The 15,798-nt window shown below is 41.6% G+C and overlaps 1 protein-coding gene across 1 annotated transcript in view; it reads left to right on the top strand.

Annotated features, from left to right (window-relative positions):
- The first annotated feature begins 1,916 nt into the window (after positions 1–1,916).
- The window catches only part of LOC122796504 (cytosolic 5'-nucleotidase 1A-like), a 385,824-nt gene continuing 371,942 nt past the window's right edge, over positions 1,917–15,798 (top strand). Inside the window, exons 1-2 of the mRNA XM_044065040.1 lie at positions 1,917–2,396; positions 2,509–2,676. Of these exons, the coding sequence (XP_043920975.1) occupies positions 2,220–2,396; positions 2,509–2,676 (345 nt within the window). The 5' untranslated portion in view covers positions 1,917–2,219. The remainder of the gene's footprint in view (positions 2,397–2,508; positions 2,677–15,798) is intronic.

Genomic DNA, 15,798 nt, shown 5'->3' with positions numbered 1-15,798 from the left:
GTTAAGAGATATTGCTGTTGACCCAACTTACATATAAAATACAATAATGAATTAGTGACAAAATGCTGTTGTTATTCGGAACTGGTGAGCCACTTTTCATTTCAAAGCTATTCCAACAGACTTAATCCCCACCACATGGGCAAACTGTGTCCACCACAATCCTTAACTCTCAAATGCTCTCTACCCTTTTCAGCCACCCCAAAATCATAGCACCATACTTAAATCATAGCAGTTAAGAGATATTGCTGTTGACCCAACTTACATATAAAATACAATAATGAATTAGTGACAAAATGCTGTTGTTATTCGGAACTGGTGAGCCACTTTTCATTTCAAAGCTATTCCAACAGACTTAATCCCCACCACATGGGGCAAACTGTGTCCACCACAATCCTTAACTCTCAAATGCTCTCTACCCTTTTCAGCCACCCCAAAATCATAGCACCATACTTAAATCATAGCAGTTAAGAGATATTGCTGTTGACCCAACTTACATATAAAATACAATAATGAATTAGTGACAAAATGCTGTTGTTATTCGGAACTGGTGAGCCACTTTTCATTTCAAAGCTATTCCAACAGACTTAATCCCCACCACATGGGGCAAACTGTGTCCACCACAATCCTTAACTCTCAAATGCTCTCTACCCTTTTCAGCCACCCCAAAATCATAGCACCATACTTAAATCATAGCAGTTAAGAGATATTGCTGTTGACCCAACTTACATATAAAATACAATAATGAATTAGTGACAAAATGCTGTTGTTATTCGGAACTGGTGAGCCACTTTTCATTTCAAAGCTATTCCAACAGACTTAATCCCCACCACATGGGGCAAACTGTGTCCACCACAATCCTTAACTCTCAAATGCTCTCTACCCTTTTCAGCCACCCCAAAATCATAGCACCATACTTAAATCATAGCAGTTAAGAGATATTGCTGTTGACCCAACTTACATATAAAATACAATAATGAATTAGTGACAAAATGCTGTTGTTATTCGGAACTGGTGAGCCACTTTTCATTTCAAAGCTATTCCAACAGACTTAATCCCCACCACATGGGGCAAACTGTGTCCACCACAATCCTTAACTCTCAAATGCTCTCTACCCTTTTCAGCCACCCCAAAATCATAGCACCATACTTAAATCATAGCAGTTAAGAGATATTGCTGTTGACCCAACTTACATATAAAATACAATAATGAATTAGTGACAAAATGCTGTTGTTATTCGGAACTGGTGAGCCACTTTTCATTTCAAAGCTATTCCAACAGACTTAATCCCCACCACATGGGGCAAACTGTGTCCACCACAATCCTTAACTCTCAAATGCTCTCTACCCTTTTCAGCCACCCCAAAATCATAGCACCATACTTAAATCATAGCAGTTAAGAGATATTGCTGTTGACCCAACTTACATATAAAATACAATAATGAATTAGTGACAAAATGCTGTTGTTATTCGGAACTGGTGAGCCACTTTTCATTTCAAAGCTATTCCAACAGACTTAATCCCCACCACATGTGTCCACCACAATCCTTAACTCTCAAATGCTCTCTACCCTTTTCAGCCACCGTTCAGAGGTTTGCTTTATTCCTCGTAAAAATGTATTTTGGTGATGCTGTATTAATGACTGCATTAAGCCACTTTCAAACAAAAAATGCAAGATAACGCGCATCCTTCGTTACTCCAGCAACGCTAATATGAACAAGACTTGAAAACTTGTGACCCTTCTTTGGCATTCATTTTTAATCTTAAGGTGACACTGGTACACAGTTACATAAGCTTTTTCTTGAACGTAAACAGGCTCGCTCAAATACCTCAGCTTTATTTGTGCCCTTTCAAAAAAAAGTCTCGCGCTAAACCGTCTACAAAATTCAAATAAAGCCATCATTGTCTAGATTCAGTGTCAGTCCTTCTTTCTACAGTGTCGGTTTAATTCGTGACACCAAAATAAAGTGTGTTTACTGTCACTTTTCAAAAGGGGTATTTGCCGCACCTTTGAGAGGTACTTCACTGGAAATGTAAACTGTTGCCAAAGCCGCCCAACCAGAACAACGACAGTCACTACAGTATAACCCGTCCCAACACAGCATTCTGGGTGCAGTAACGCCCTACGGTACTTTTTACGTTTCCGCAAAAAAGGAAAATATTCTTTAGGGTAGCAGCTTCTTCCGTCTTTAGTTGTACAACGGTAACAGGACAGAAGTTGTAATGGGTGACAAGCCAGGACAGAAATCACAAGTCAAAGAAAATGCACCCACTAAGGTAACAGTAGGTGTTTCTACTGACTCGGGAACAGAGGTGGCAAGTAAAACAGAGAAACCTGACTGGAAAACAGCCTTGGATCATTATGAGAACTTGGGCAAAACTTCGAAAAAACCCAGACCGGTAAGTACTCAGCAGATCACGTCAAAATAATTTATAATGAGCTGCCCAGACTGATGCGGTGGTATGTGGTTGCCTTGGCTTCACACTCTAGTTTTGTTTTTGTGCTTTGCAGCCCAAACCCCAGTTTGCAATCACGATTGCTGTGTCTTCGAGGGCTCTGTTTGATATGGTGGACGAACAGAAGATTTATACGGAAGACGGTCTAGAAAAGTATGTGCATTTCCAACAAAATCATGAGAACGAGCCCCTTCCACCAGGATCGGCGTACCCATTTGTGAAGGTAATGTGGTGGAGATTGTTTGTGCTATTATTAGAAGGGCATTACCATACCTAATTTCCAAGTAACCTTCCAAGTCAGTATTTGAGGAGTAAAGTATGTGAGGCATGTTTTGTTTTCCTGTATTTGTATGGCTGATGTACTGCATAAATGCAGTCTTCCTGTAGAGTAAAAATAGGTTCATATGTTTTTCATTTTACAGTGTGCCCAGTGATGTAAAGGGCAAAACCTTTTCGTTTTCTAAATAAGGGCACGCCTTTTAAAAGTATGTGTGGTGTGGATACTGTGAATCAGCGATTCATTATCACAAGCTTAATAATTCCGTGTATGAGTCATAATGCAGTTTAGCTTTCACAAAGTGTGTGCCATCTGATCTGCCAATATTGGCGTGACAAGCATAATAACTGGACTACATTTTGCATCCTTGTGTGCTGTTACAGGTCCAGATAGCACTTGCTACGTGTTTAAAGTTTTTAGATGAGGTATTTGTTGCCCATCTGACATAGTCCTGGTAGTTTTATACATCATCAGTATTGGCCTCTCCCCATTTCTGCATGACTTCTGTTTTCTTTTGGAGAATTATAATACATTCTACAACAAAGATAAGTCAAAGTTTTTCCTTTCTTGGTTCATTTTAACAGTGTGTATCTGATTTGCTTAAAGTCTTTAAATCTGTATTAATAATTCCAGTAAATAATTGCACTGCATTTTGCCATTTAAGTGGTCTTATTGTTGGTGTGTATCTTTATTTTCTTTCTTGTGTATCAACTGCAGTCGGGGTTGTTCAGGATTTGTGTTTGCTTTAAGGCATTTTCAGGCCAGTTGGTTAGGCAGATAAGTATCATAAGCCATTGCAAGCTGTTATTTCTGTCTTTAGAATAACTGTTGTTGATTTGTGAAAGTTCCTTTTAATTCAGCAACAAATATAAGTGAATAGTCAGTTTAACTGTTTTAGGTGGTTCTCAGCGCAGTGGTGTTCTTAGACTGATACCAGGCTAATGACTGCTAGGGCCTTTTAAGCCTAGCAGTGCACTACAACGTACATTTTGTCCCTGAATACCTTTGGTGTCATTTGTGGTGAGTATGTTAAAATGGAGGTACCCAAGGGATTTGTTTGGGGGGGGGTGTTAACTGGAGAACATTTTACTTACTGACGGCCTCTGTCCATTAGAGACATGGGAACCAGACTGGGGATGAAGTTGTGATTTTCCATCCAGTGGCCAAGATTTCATTTGACTAGGGTCAGGGATGAACACTGCTTCATATGGATGGGGAGCCTATTCCATAACACAGAGATTCTTTGAGTCACTGTCTGTCCCTCTAGCATGTTCTGTTTATGTCACAAGTGAAGTTCATATAATTGAATCTAGTATTTCTAGTGCAGTTTGTTTTGTGGATGTGCAAAAGATCGTCAGGGCTGGATCTGAGGATGCCATATAGGCCAGGCATAGATCGCCTATCAGCAGCCTGTAGGATACTGAGTACAGAGACATGGTCTTTAGATGATCCATTGAAGGACCGATTATTCATGCCCTGGATTCTCCTGGAGAGGAACCTTTATGGGCAGTCCAGCTGTTGTAAGTGTCTGGTTATGTGCATGCCCAAAGGGGGCTTTTACTCAATGATGGGTCTCATCAACAATGACAAAAAAAGTTTCTACTATAATCCCCCAACAACATTAAAATCTGACCTAAAAAAATTCTGGAATGCTATAAACCAGATACTACACACTGGCAACCCAACCTCACCAAACCCATGTCCAGACAGGTCCCCTAAAGAGACGGCCAATACTTTTAACACTTATTTTATTAAATATATTTCCAAACTATTTAAAACCACCCCCTCCATCAACAACACCTCTAAACTGCTAACTCAGTAAACTCTCCCTCTCAAACCTGTTCCTACTAACTATATCAAACCTCTACTCTCCAAACTCAAACTCAAACCACGCTCTATGTCAGCAGACTGTGCCCCTTCATACTTTCTCCAGACTGCAGCACTGCCTGTGTCTATCCTTATTAATCGCTCCATCTCTGAATCTAAAGTTCAAATTTTCTGGAAACAGTTTTACACTCTTCCTATTCACAGAGGAGGTAATTCCACAGAAATTTCCAACTTCAGACCTATTGCAGTTCTTTCCCCTCTCTCAAAAATCTTAGAGAAATGTATACACAAACAAACACTGCATCATCTCTTACAAGAAAAACTTCTCACCCCTACTCAGCATGGTTTCCATCCCAAGCACAGTACCACCACAGCACTTTTATTCTTTCTCAATACTATTTCTCTAGCCAAAGATGATCACAAACTAATATTGTGCCCATTCCTTGAGCTCTCAAAGGCTTTTGACACTGTCTCACAGACTTTGCTACTTAACAAACTCACAGACCTTAACTTCTCTCCTGATACAGTAGCATGGTTCTCCAGCTGTCTCACTGATACAGTGCTTTTTCCTCCTGCCCGTAAAAACTGGTGTCTCCCCAAGGATCCTTTCTTGGACATCTACTTTTTAATATCTTCACCAACTCCCTTTACTTCTCTTGTCCTCAATCTATCGTTGTCCAATATGCAGATGAGATTGCAGTCATCACTATTGCCAACTCCTCCTCCGAACTCCTCTCAACTACCCAGACATCCTTCAACTCAGATAAGACCTGGCTCAAAAAAAAAAAAAAAACTGCTTATCCTCAACCCTAAAAAACAAAATTGCTGCTCTTTTTTCCTAAATCTGTTAACCACATCAAATCTTCCTTTATCATAACATCCTTAAACAATACTCCTGTTGAAGTTATCAACACAAAATGACTTAGCATCACCATAGATGATCAACTAAAATTTGATCTACACATTAACAATTGTATCAGAAAAACCCATCAGAAGCTAGGACTTCTGTACGGAAATAGCAAATTCCTCACAACTGAAGCCAGGCATACTCTTAGTCATGCCTATCTTCTACCTTGTCTAACTTACTGCTCCCAAATAATGCACAGATATGAACTCCTCCTTACTTGCCAAACTATAGCCAGATTTGCAGCTCAACAAACATATAAATATCACCACTGTCTCTCCCTAGCATACCTGAACTGGCTTGAACTACCTCACCTGCTACTCCAATCTCTGGTCCAGATGATACATCCATTCTATATCAACCATCTTTCTGCCCAACTCTATCGTCTCTCATTTCCCATTTCTCTACTACTAAACATCTCAGAAGTGCAACCCAAAACCTATTAAAGGTTCACAAACCAAAATCTAAGACTGGCTGCAACTTGTATAGCTACCTCTCCTCTATTGCATAAAACAAACTCCCTCTAGAAGTAAGAAACCTGACAAACCCAACCAATTTAAGCTGGCTACCAAAGACTACTTTAAAAAATGCTGGACCTGTCACTGTTCACACCCTCCCTGACCAAAACCAGCCCACTTAGTTCAGATTAACCAGTACAGAGCTTGAACAACTTACTTCCTGTACTATCTTATAAACTCCTAAACTTAAGCTGTATACTGCCCTTAAAACTTCATATTAGCATATACCTGTCAAACCACTACTACTTAGATCCCATGCTTATATTGCAACTCATCTTGTTTGGCTTTATACTGTATAACTTGATAATTACTGCATTGATGATTGTAGCCACCTAAATAATTCTTGTGTTTTTCTAATGTTGAATATCTAATTGTTATTGTAATTGCCCTGTATGTACATATTGGAGCTTCTCCCCGGGCCTCTGCTAAAAAAGGGCTTTTGCTCAGTTGGACACTCCCAGTCAACAAATGTAAAATAAATAAAAATAAAGTCTGAGTAGAGAGTAGAGTCGTACTTCAACTTTTTGGACCTGGATGCCGTGTAGGCTTTATTGTATCCTAGTGCCTCATATGGTTTAACTTCACAAAGATACGTGTGGTATATGTGATTGACAAGCCAAATGAATGTGATGTCATATGGTAATGATGCCTGACTGACTGACATGCAGATTTGCCAGTGACATCATTCATGTCAGGATTGACTGACATTTAAGTGTCCAACTTTACATTCTCTAGAAAAGCAGTTTTTAAAGTCTGTAGTTATTTTTGCGTCCTTTACCCCCTTGTTATTTTTGGCTATGTGTAAATTTCTTGTACTAAGATGGTTGAGAGGTGTGTACTCCATCTGAAGTAACAGCACTGAATATTAATCGAGCAAAGATGCTCAAGAACCAGACTTCATATCAGCACAAAGAAGTTATCAGTCACCTACATACCTCTCAATTACCCTAATTTTTGCAGAATGTCTAGATTTTTGCCTCATTTTTGTTTAGCCCATATATGTTTTGTGGGGTTTTTTTTCTGGTAAATCACTGCTGATTCTTCTTCTTTCAGCTTTTCCCGGTTATGGGTCGCCACAGCGGATCACCTGTCCGCTCATGATTGGCAGTGGAGTTTTATGGTGTCGAGTTGCCGGCCCAGTACCCAACCTTCCACAGAAGGTGCACACACACACACACACACACACACACACACACACACACATACACGCACTCACACCTAGGGCCAATTTAGAGTGTCCAATCCACCTACAGCATGTCTTTGGGATGTGGGAGGAAACCGGAGCACCCGGAGGAAACCCACGCGACCACAGGGAGGACATGCAGACTCCACACAGAAGGCACCCCAGCCAAGGATCGAACCAGGGAACCTCTTGCTGTGAGGCGACAACGCTGACCGCTGCACTACCTTGGCCGCCCATTAAATCACTGATAATTGAACTTGCTAAATAAGTCATTTGAGTTTCAGACTTCATCCATCCAGATAATGCAAAACCTGTTATTCTAGCAAATTTCCATGTTTATAAGCACAATATTTAAAATCTGGCCATTTTTTTTTTTTTTTTGGCCATTACTTTTGTCTCTGTCTAGATTTCTTGCACTAAGAGGTAGAGGGGTGTGGTCATCTACATTTTATTTCTCACTAACCCCAGTTCTCTGGACTTTAAAGTCCTTCAGTCCACAGCTAATAAAGCATAGTATGGCTTAACACAAGAATGATGGATAAAGTCAAATATAACAAGAGGCAGAGGTCTCGAATCAAAGCCAAATGTTACATTTTAGTCTTTACTTGGTGTTAGAATAAGTTTGTTTAACTCCCCTAAAGTTAGCCTGTACTCAGTGTTAGAATAAGTTTATTTAAGTCATCTAAATTTAGCCTGTACTGGCATAACGAATACCTGATGAATATTCATGAGGCTGGTGAGGACAATCCATGTATATTCATTAAATAATCATACATGTTACCAGGTGATGGGTGGGTTTTGGGTAGATTTTGCTACTGCACATCCATGTGGGGTACTAGGATACAATAATGTCGCCATACCCTTGCCTATAAGTTGGGTGACAGAAAGATTTTCTCACTGTCTTTGCTACATGATCGTGGAAGGCCAGATTACTGTCTACATATGTTTACAGATCCCTAACTACTCATTAGGGGTGTTTAATAACTTAGATGGACAGTTTCTGAAAGGAATTATAATGAATGAATGCATAAATATATAAATAAAGCATTTCTTGGCATTGAGTTTTTAAACTGTGACTTTGGCACCAGTCATTGTTGCTAGATGTTGGTGTCATGGGGGAATCTATGATAGCTCTCAATTTACGGCCTTCTGCGAACTCAGTGAGCCAAAGGCCTTTGACATTAGCCTTAACTTCTGAAAAGTAGATGCCATACAGGAGCTAGCCCAGCATGGAGCCATGAGGTCCTCCACTGGTGACTGGCCTTTTGATGGAGGTGGTCTCACCATTCCTGACTTCTTGGGTCTTGTCTCTGAGCCAGCCAGCAATCCAGAGAATTATGTATGGATTTATGCCTAGTTCAGAGAGTTTGTCAGCAATTTCTGAAAAGGGTATTGTGTCAAATGTGGCCACATCAAGGTATGCAGTGTTTTACCCTCATCCATTGCTTTGGTGACCTTCTTGAAGAAATTAACCAGGTTACGTGTGCTAGACAGACGCAGGTGCTTTCAGTTTCAGATTTTCCCCCTTGGATCCATAGTTACTCCTACTTCAAGCAGATCTGTTCAGCTGTACAGCATTGCACATCCAAACTGACCTCATAGTACTGGACATCTCAGTGCAGACTAGACTCCTAAATGCGTAGTGTTTAGTATTGTAACACAGTTTACTCAAATTTGTTTTCTATTTAGTTAGATAAAAAGTTTCAGCTCTCGGTGTAATTATCTTCTTTTCTTCTTTAGGTCATAGTCTTTCCTGTGTTGCTTGTCAAGTCATCCCTCTAAATCAGAGGTTGTCCAATCTTGCTATCGTATTAGAGTTTTTCCCAATAGAATTCATTACCCTAACACTTCTTGACCTTCCCACAATGGAATGTCCTCTAACTAGTCTTCCCTCTGCTGCCTGCCTCATAGCAGTTGGTATGCCCTGACAATGTCGCAATTGTCTGATGCACACTGACAATGGCCTGTTACTTAGCTTGACACTGTTTGTGAAAGATTCAAGTAGTGGCCCAAACTGGAGATTCAGCTCTCACAACCAAACACATTTCTGTGGCTCACTCACCTCTACCGCATCTTGCGCAAACCTGTATTACATTATTCTACGCTGAGTCAGTTAGGAAGTCCTTACCCAAACATCTGGCGTGTGATAAGAGCAGAACTCAAGTGTAAACCAAGCACATCTACACCTTTTGGTGTAAACATTGCAGGAAGTCTCTAGGAAACCGAATAGCCCAAATACAGTATATGAAAGCAACCTGTAAACAAATTAAAACATACTAGTGATTAGTGACTTCTTAATTAGGTACACTAGTTCTGCACTCGCAAGACTAGACAAGAACAAGATGACTGTGAGTTGTCTTTCAAGTGGCTGATGGTTCAAGATCCCTATAGACCCTTAAACTTGACAAATACAAAATGGTGATGGTCTATGTTGGAGTAAGCGACTTGGTGATCAGAACTCTGAAAAGTGTGCAGAGACTTGGACTTAGTTCTGCATGCATACCACAGATGCAGGGAAGACCTTGGTATCTTGTGGGATACTTCCATGACCATGAATGATACCAAATTATAAGGGCAAGAGAGTTCGCTTTAACAATTTGCCAAATAGCTGGTGCCATTCTTGGGGGGGGGGGTTCCAGTATGTGTCCGCATGGGAAGAGGTGCTTGATAACTATACTTGTTTCACCAAGGATAGTTTGCACTTCTCATTCCATGGTTTCCACATACTAGTGAATGCTTTTGTAGCCTCCATTCTGCATTTTTCAGGCAGGATCCAGCTAATGGACTCCTCAGCCTAAAAACCAAACCAAGCACTGAACCATGTCAGGGTGGTTCTATGCAGTGCTAGGTGTCTAAACAACAAACTGCTTGACATTGCTTCTGTATTTGGAGTGTATCCATGTTTGTGGTTACAGAAGCCTTCTTCAAAAGCCCAGAGAGCACTCCCTCATTGCCTGAATTTTGTGCTTCCCCTCATTTAGGCTTGGTGGGAACTGTGATGCCACATTACCTCATGACAAATACCTAAAGAAACATAAGTGGAACTTAAAACAGATTCAGATCACACTAAGTAGGATCAATTTTCAGATTATTGCGTGCTACAAAAGCAGAAATGCTGTTATAATTGGAGACTTTATAACTATCCAGTGATGAACTGGGACACAAGAATTTCTTGGGCCAGATTGTAAAGGAACCCACTAGAGGACAGAACTTACTTGACTTGGTCTTTGCAAACATAGCATCTGTATACACTGTTCCCATGGTATCCCCCCCTTTCTGATCAAGTCCAACCACAAACAAGACATCTTCTGTACCAAAATCTCAAAACCAACAGATGCAGACATCAAAGAATTCAAGGACTTCATCACAAAATTGGAGGAGGTTTGTACATTTGAAGTCTCCAAATTCAAGGATATACCCAGGATGCTGACACAGCTGAGATGTACGCAGACAAATTCTACTCTCACTTGGGCAAAGGTATTACCTTGGCAGTCCGAACACGATCCAATCCACTGTGAGTTCAAAAGCAAACCAGAGTGGTGGGCCACTAACATAAACAAACTTTACAAGAAACAACAGAGAAGATCTGAAAACCTATGTAATTACAACAAGAGACCCTTGTATCATTGGTGGCAGCAAGTAATTAGTTAATAATCTGAAAAAGACCATCAGAAATTTGAGGTCACATGAATTCAGACTAGAAACAGAAGCCGTACTTCATGTATGTCAGGAAAATAAAGAATAATACTCAACAGGGCTCAGAGCTTATTCACAGTGGTACTGCCTACTCTGATCCAGTGGATACTGCTAATGTACCGGCAAACAAATTTGGTGGCATTTTTACTCTACAGACAAGCATACCAAGCCCGCTTACCTCAGAGGAACTCAGACCACCAACCATCACAAAAGGACATGTGCTAAAAGTACTGTTCAGAACAAAGAATGCCTCTTTTTGAGGCCTGATACCTGGTTGCCTAATAATTCTGACCAAGTACTGGCAAACCCTCTCCTTAACCTGAGCCTGACAATGGAGTTTGTCCCACAGGTGTGGCATAGAGATGTTTTGATGCTTCTTCTCTTGGGAGGCCCCACCACTGACCCTGGAAATTGCAGACCCATCTACATAACACGTTTTGTGTGCAAAGCAAAGGAACATATCCTGGCCTAATTAGCTGTGATATCAAAAATGTTATCCAACTTGAACCCCCCCCCCCCACACACACACACACAATTTGGTTTTGTCAGGGATGGATCATGTCATCTGAATCTAGTCAACCTTTTGAAGTGGTAACCCAAGTAAACTGTCCATGTAGAGTACTTCGACCTGTCCATGGTATTTGACATCATACCACATGCAAATGAAGTAAGCAAGGTAAATGTGCTCCAAAGTGACCCATACTTTATTAGATGGATAATAAACTAGCTTAGAGAGAGAGCACTTACAGTGACAGTAGGGTATGCATCTTCTGAGAGCATGAAGGTGACTAGTGGGGTTTCTCTGGGGACTTTGCTGCGACCTCTGCTATTTATCTACTTCTCAGATCACTACTAGAGTTTTCAGGTAAAGGCAAATACAGTTATCTTCTTGATAAATCAAGTATCACAAAAAGTTCAAGCAGTCTGCACCCCAGTAAAAGCAGCAGTTGTAAATTTACTTGAGGAGCATTTCAATTTAACAGCCATGTGTTCAATGCTAGTATCAGCCATTCTCTGAAAACATGATGGATATACAGATGAAATACACAGTAAAATCAAATTAATTTCCAAGTTTCTGGTAGTAGCTGTTACAGTAGATAAAGATCAAGGTCCAAACAGTGTACTTGAACTAGGCAGCTAGTTGCTGCCATCTTTCCCTATTTTGTTAGCATTGCTGTGTTGTGTATTGAGCAGTTTTTTTTCCCCTGGTGGGGGATGCTGACGAAACATTTAGTACTGTGTTCATAACATTTCACAGCTTGTGGATGCACATGTTTTCCTGAGTTATGTCTCGGTACTTTCTTGAGACTTCATGTACTGAGAGTGTCCTCTGGACATGTGTTGTATTATGCACTAAGGTGCACTACTTTTTGTTTGCCCGTGTTATGTGACTTAGTATCATCAAGCACAACTCAAGTATATTCTACCTCTACTAAAGCACATTTCCTTGGTTTTCCGAGGTACTGGATGTCGAGCAGACAGAAGTCATTAACAGAAAATATTTTCTGCCGTGGCTTTTTCATCCCTTTCCCATCAGCACCACCTCTGAATTTACAGAGCTGCTCTAGAAACCAGTATTGTACGTGATGATCTTGGGCCAAAATTGATATTTTTGTAAATCAGCCCTTTCATCCAGTTTTGATTATGATTTTGTTGAATTACTGTTTTTAAATTGTCTTTATAGAGGGCTAATGTATGTTTGTTTTCTCATCAGGAATATTAATCTTCTGCATTTTTTTCATGGACTGCTGACCTCCAGCTACCTCTGGCTGGTACTGTAGCCTACTGACCAGACCACCCTACACTGCCACATAGAAGCATCTCTTCTGTCTAGTGGGGTTTTACCTCAAATTGTCCATACTCATAAGTTGGTGGTGGGGGTAAGTGCCAGCCATTAGAGTGGCCTTGATCATAGCATGACAGATTTTTACCCCCTTGGTGGCCAGTACTCCTCCTGAAGAAGGAGTCTCCAATTCTGTGTTTAAAGTAGCCCAGGGTTGTATCCCCTTGATTGTATGCTGATTCTTCTGACTGGTGGAGCTCATGCAGTGATACCTTTCTGTAGCTGTTTGTACAGGATGTATTGGCCTCTTACTCTATTTTTTGTCCTGGGCTGTTGCTGCACTGCTTAGTCCACTAGTCAAATTCATTTTGGGAAGGACTCAGTCAAGGCTTTAGCTATGTGCACCTTGGAGCTGGCTACTCAACATGGGTGTAATCTGTGAGTTTTGTTAATCAGTTGGCTGGCATTTTCTCCACCTGTTCGTAAGTAACATGAACTTTAGCAGAAAGCTAGAACAGTCAGATTATCTATAAACCTTGAAGTTTACTACTGACCAAACAGTTAACGGTTAGCTATTCTTTATTATATAGCCTTTACTCAGTTGTGTATGTGTGAGTTACAGTATTTAATCAGTGCCACACAAAGATGGGAGATGAGATAGGTTACCTTAGGATCTGGTTACATCTTCTTGGATCTTGCATGACAACCAGTGAGCTGAAGTATTTTAAATGTTTTTTGAATACATATAAATCATTCTCTGTATATGTGTTTCTCAAAGATAAATAGCACAAAAGCAGCAATGCTTCCTTGTTGAGTATCAGTGTTCCTGAGAGTTGTGCCTTTTAACTTTTTTTTTTTTGACCATACGTCACCAGTATAATCAAACCCCATCAGTCAAAAGCATATTACATCATAACCCAATGTGTAAATGCTGGAATAGATTATTTTATATTGTTAATCCTCGTTCATTCCTTACGTATGGGTATCGGTTCCAACCTCGGAACCAAGCCGGCCATCTTCCAAGCTAGCGTCAGCTAGAAACTCTCGAGCTAAAACTCTTACCTAGAATTCCCCTTTCCCTGTTACCCCAGATTTCGTTTGCCGCATCGCCATTCGGTCGTGTCAAGGTACTTCTCTTGAGCTAAGTACAACATTTTCGTACTAAATTCTAAAATAGCCTTTTCTCACAGAAAAGTTATTAGATAGTTATCTCTTACCTTATCGCATTTAGCAACTACTCTTTCTTGAATCTTTTTCAATTCCTTTCCTCTCCTTTACCGCGTGGTAATTTCTTTTTTACCATTGTTGGTAAACCCCCTTTCTATCTTACCTTCGGGTAATTTTTGTACCATTGCTGGTATTTTTTCTGGGTTTCCTTCTTTCTTTCTTTCTAACATGACAAATTAAAAAGGTAGTCCAGGTTTTAAAAGATGTTTTAAGATTGTGGCCATAAATTACCTACTTCAGATACACATTCCCTGTGTGTCCATTGCTTGGGTGTGCCTCATTTAACAGTTGATCCACCCTGCGGGATTTGTAAGAATTCCTCTAACAGGACATTGATTGAGAGAAAAAATAAATTAATATTGAAGGGGCTACTTAAAACTCATTTTTCAGAGGTTATTTCTGGGTCGGAGGCTTCAACCCCTCCAAGATCCCACAAGAAAAAGAGTGATTAACATAAAAAGGCCAAGTCTCTTCCTTCGTTCCCTGCTGGGGACCCCCAGGAACCGAGACCCAAGAAAGCTAAGCTTTCCAGTTCGGATTTGACTTCTTCGGCTCCAGCGCTTTTGGTACCCAGAACTTCGGCACCGAGGCCATTGGCGCCATCTGTGACTTCAGCACCGACTAACGTACCCTTAACCGTATCGGTACCGAGGGGCTCCTCTGTTCAGACTTCTTTATCGGCACCGACAGTCCAGTCGATGCAGACTGTTGCGACATCGATGGATGTTTCGACGCCCATTACCTTTTCGGCTCCGACAACTTACCTGGCACCGACTACCCTTTCAGCACCGATCATTCAGTTATCGGCACTGATATTTTCAGTTCCAGCCTTGGCGTCGACAACCACTTCGGTACCGACCTTATCGTCGGTGCAGGCCATGACTTCAGCACTGATGATTTCCTCGGTGCAGACACCTGTAGTTCAGTCCTTTCCAGCCCCGTTGTTTTCAGTGCAGACCTCCGAGGTGGGCACCGAGCTTGCTCCATCTTTGGATAGACCTGACTCCCCCTCAGCCGTGAAATCCACTAGAAGCCTCTCTGAACCCGACGTGTTACGTCTTGTGGATCAAGTGCTTTTGGCCAGAGGTATTCCGCCCCCCCCCCAGCACCTGTCCTTCCTCGGGAGGTGATCACCCTTTACCAAAGACCCCTACTTATTCTCCTCCTTCATTGCCTTTGAAGCCCCTTGATATAGCACAGTCTTCCCCCTCTACGATTCCCTTTATGGACCTCACTAAGGAGCCACAGTTGCCTTTGTGGCAGGAGAGTTTTGCTACAACCCAGGATGTCAGTAGTGGCATACATAGTTTGGTGTTTCATAGCCATCCAGGGACTCCGGGTCGGCAGGCTGAGCCACTTAGGAGAGTGGTGACCTCTGCCCTGGGCACTCACCCCTCTTCAGGTGGACCGGCCTTCCAGCTAATGGAGAAGGCTCTGGCATTGGTTGGCAATCCTGTGCTATCACTCTCCTTGCCCTCCTCTAGACAGCAGTGTACACAAGTCGCTCCTAGCGGACACCGGGCGCAAGGGCCTTAGGATATACTCCCACAGGAGACCCCTTTTGTGCTGTCTTCCCCAGCTTCTCCCTCTGAGGAAGTTAATCAAAAGAGCTCATGCAAGAGGAAGCACATGGACTCCACAGAGGAGTCCCTTACTGAAGGCACAGACTTTGATGATGGGGAAGGGTCCCCTCGCTCACCCTCTGAGGTATCCTTTGGCGATATTCTTGAAATTCTTAAACAGAGAGGTGACTGGCGGCCCTCGAACCCGACCTCTGAAGAGTCTGTGTTCCTACAGGCCTGTCGCGCCTGGCCCCCTACCTCCTGGGTTAGTCCACCTGCTGACGAACTGGTCCGGCTCGTCGTGCAGTGTGTGTGGAAGGCTCCTGACACCATTGAGGCCATTCCCCGGAGGCCAGATAAAATTTTGT

The sequence above is a fragment of the Protopterus annectens genome, chromosome 1.part0 (assembly GCF_019279795.1).
Source record: "Protopterus annectens isolate FY-2018-M chromosome 1.part0, PAN1.0, whole genome shotgun sequence".
Classification (NCBI taxonomy): domain Eukaryota; kingdom Metazoa; phylum Chordata; order Ceratodontiformes; family Protopteridae; genus Protopterus; species Protopterus annectens.
Note: the sequence above shows the minus strand (reverse complement) of the source record. Positions and strands in the feature narration are given on the sequence as shown.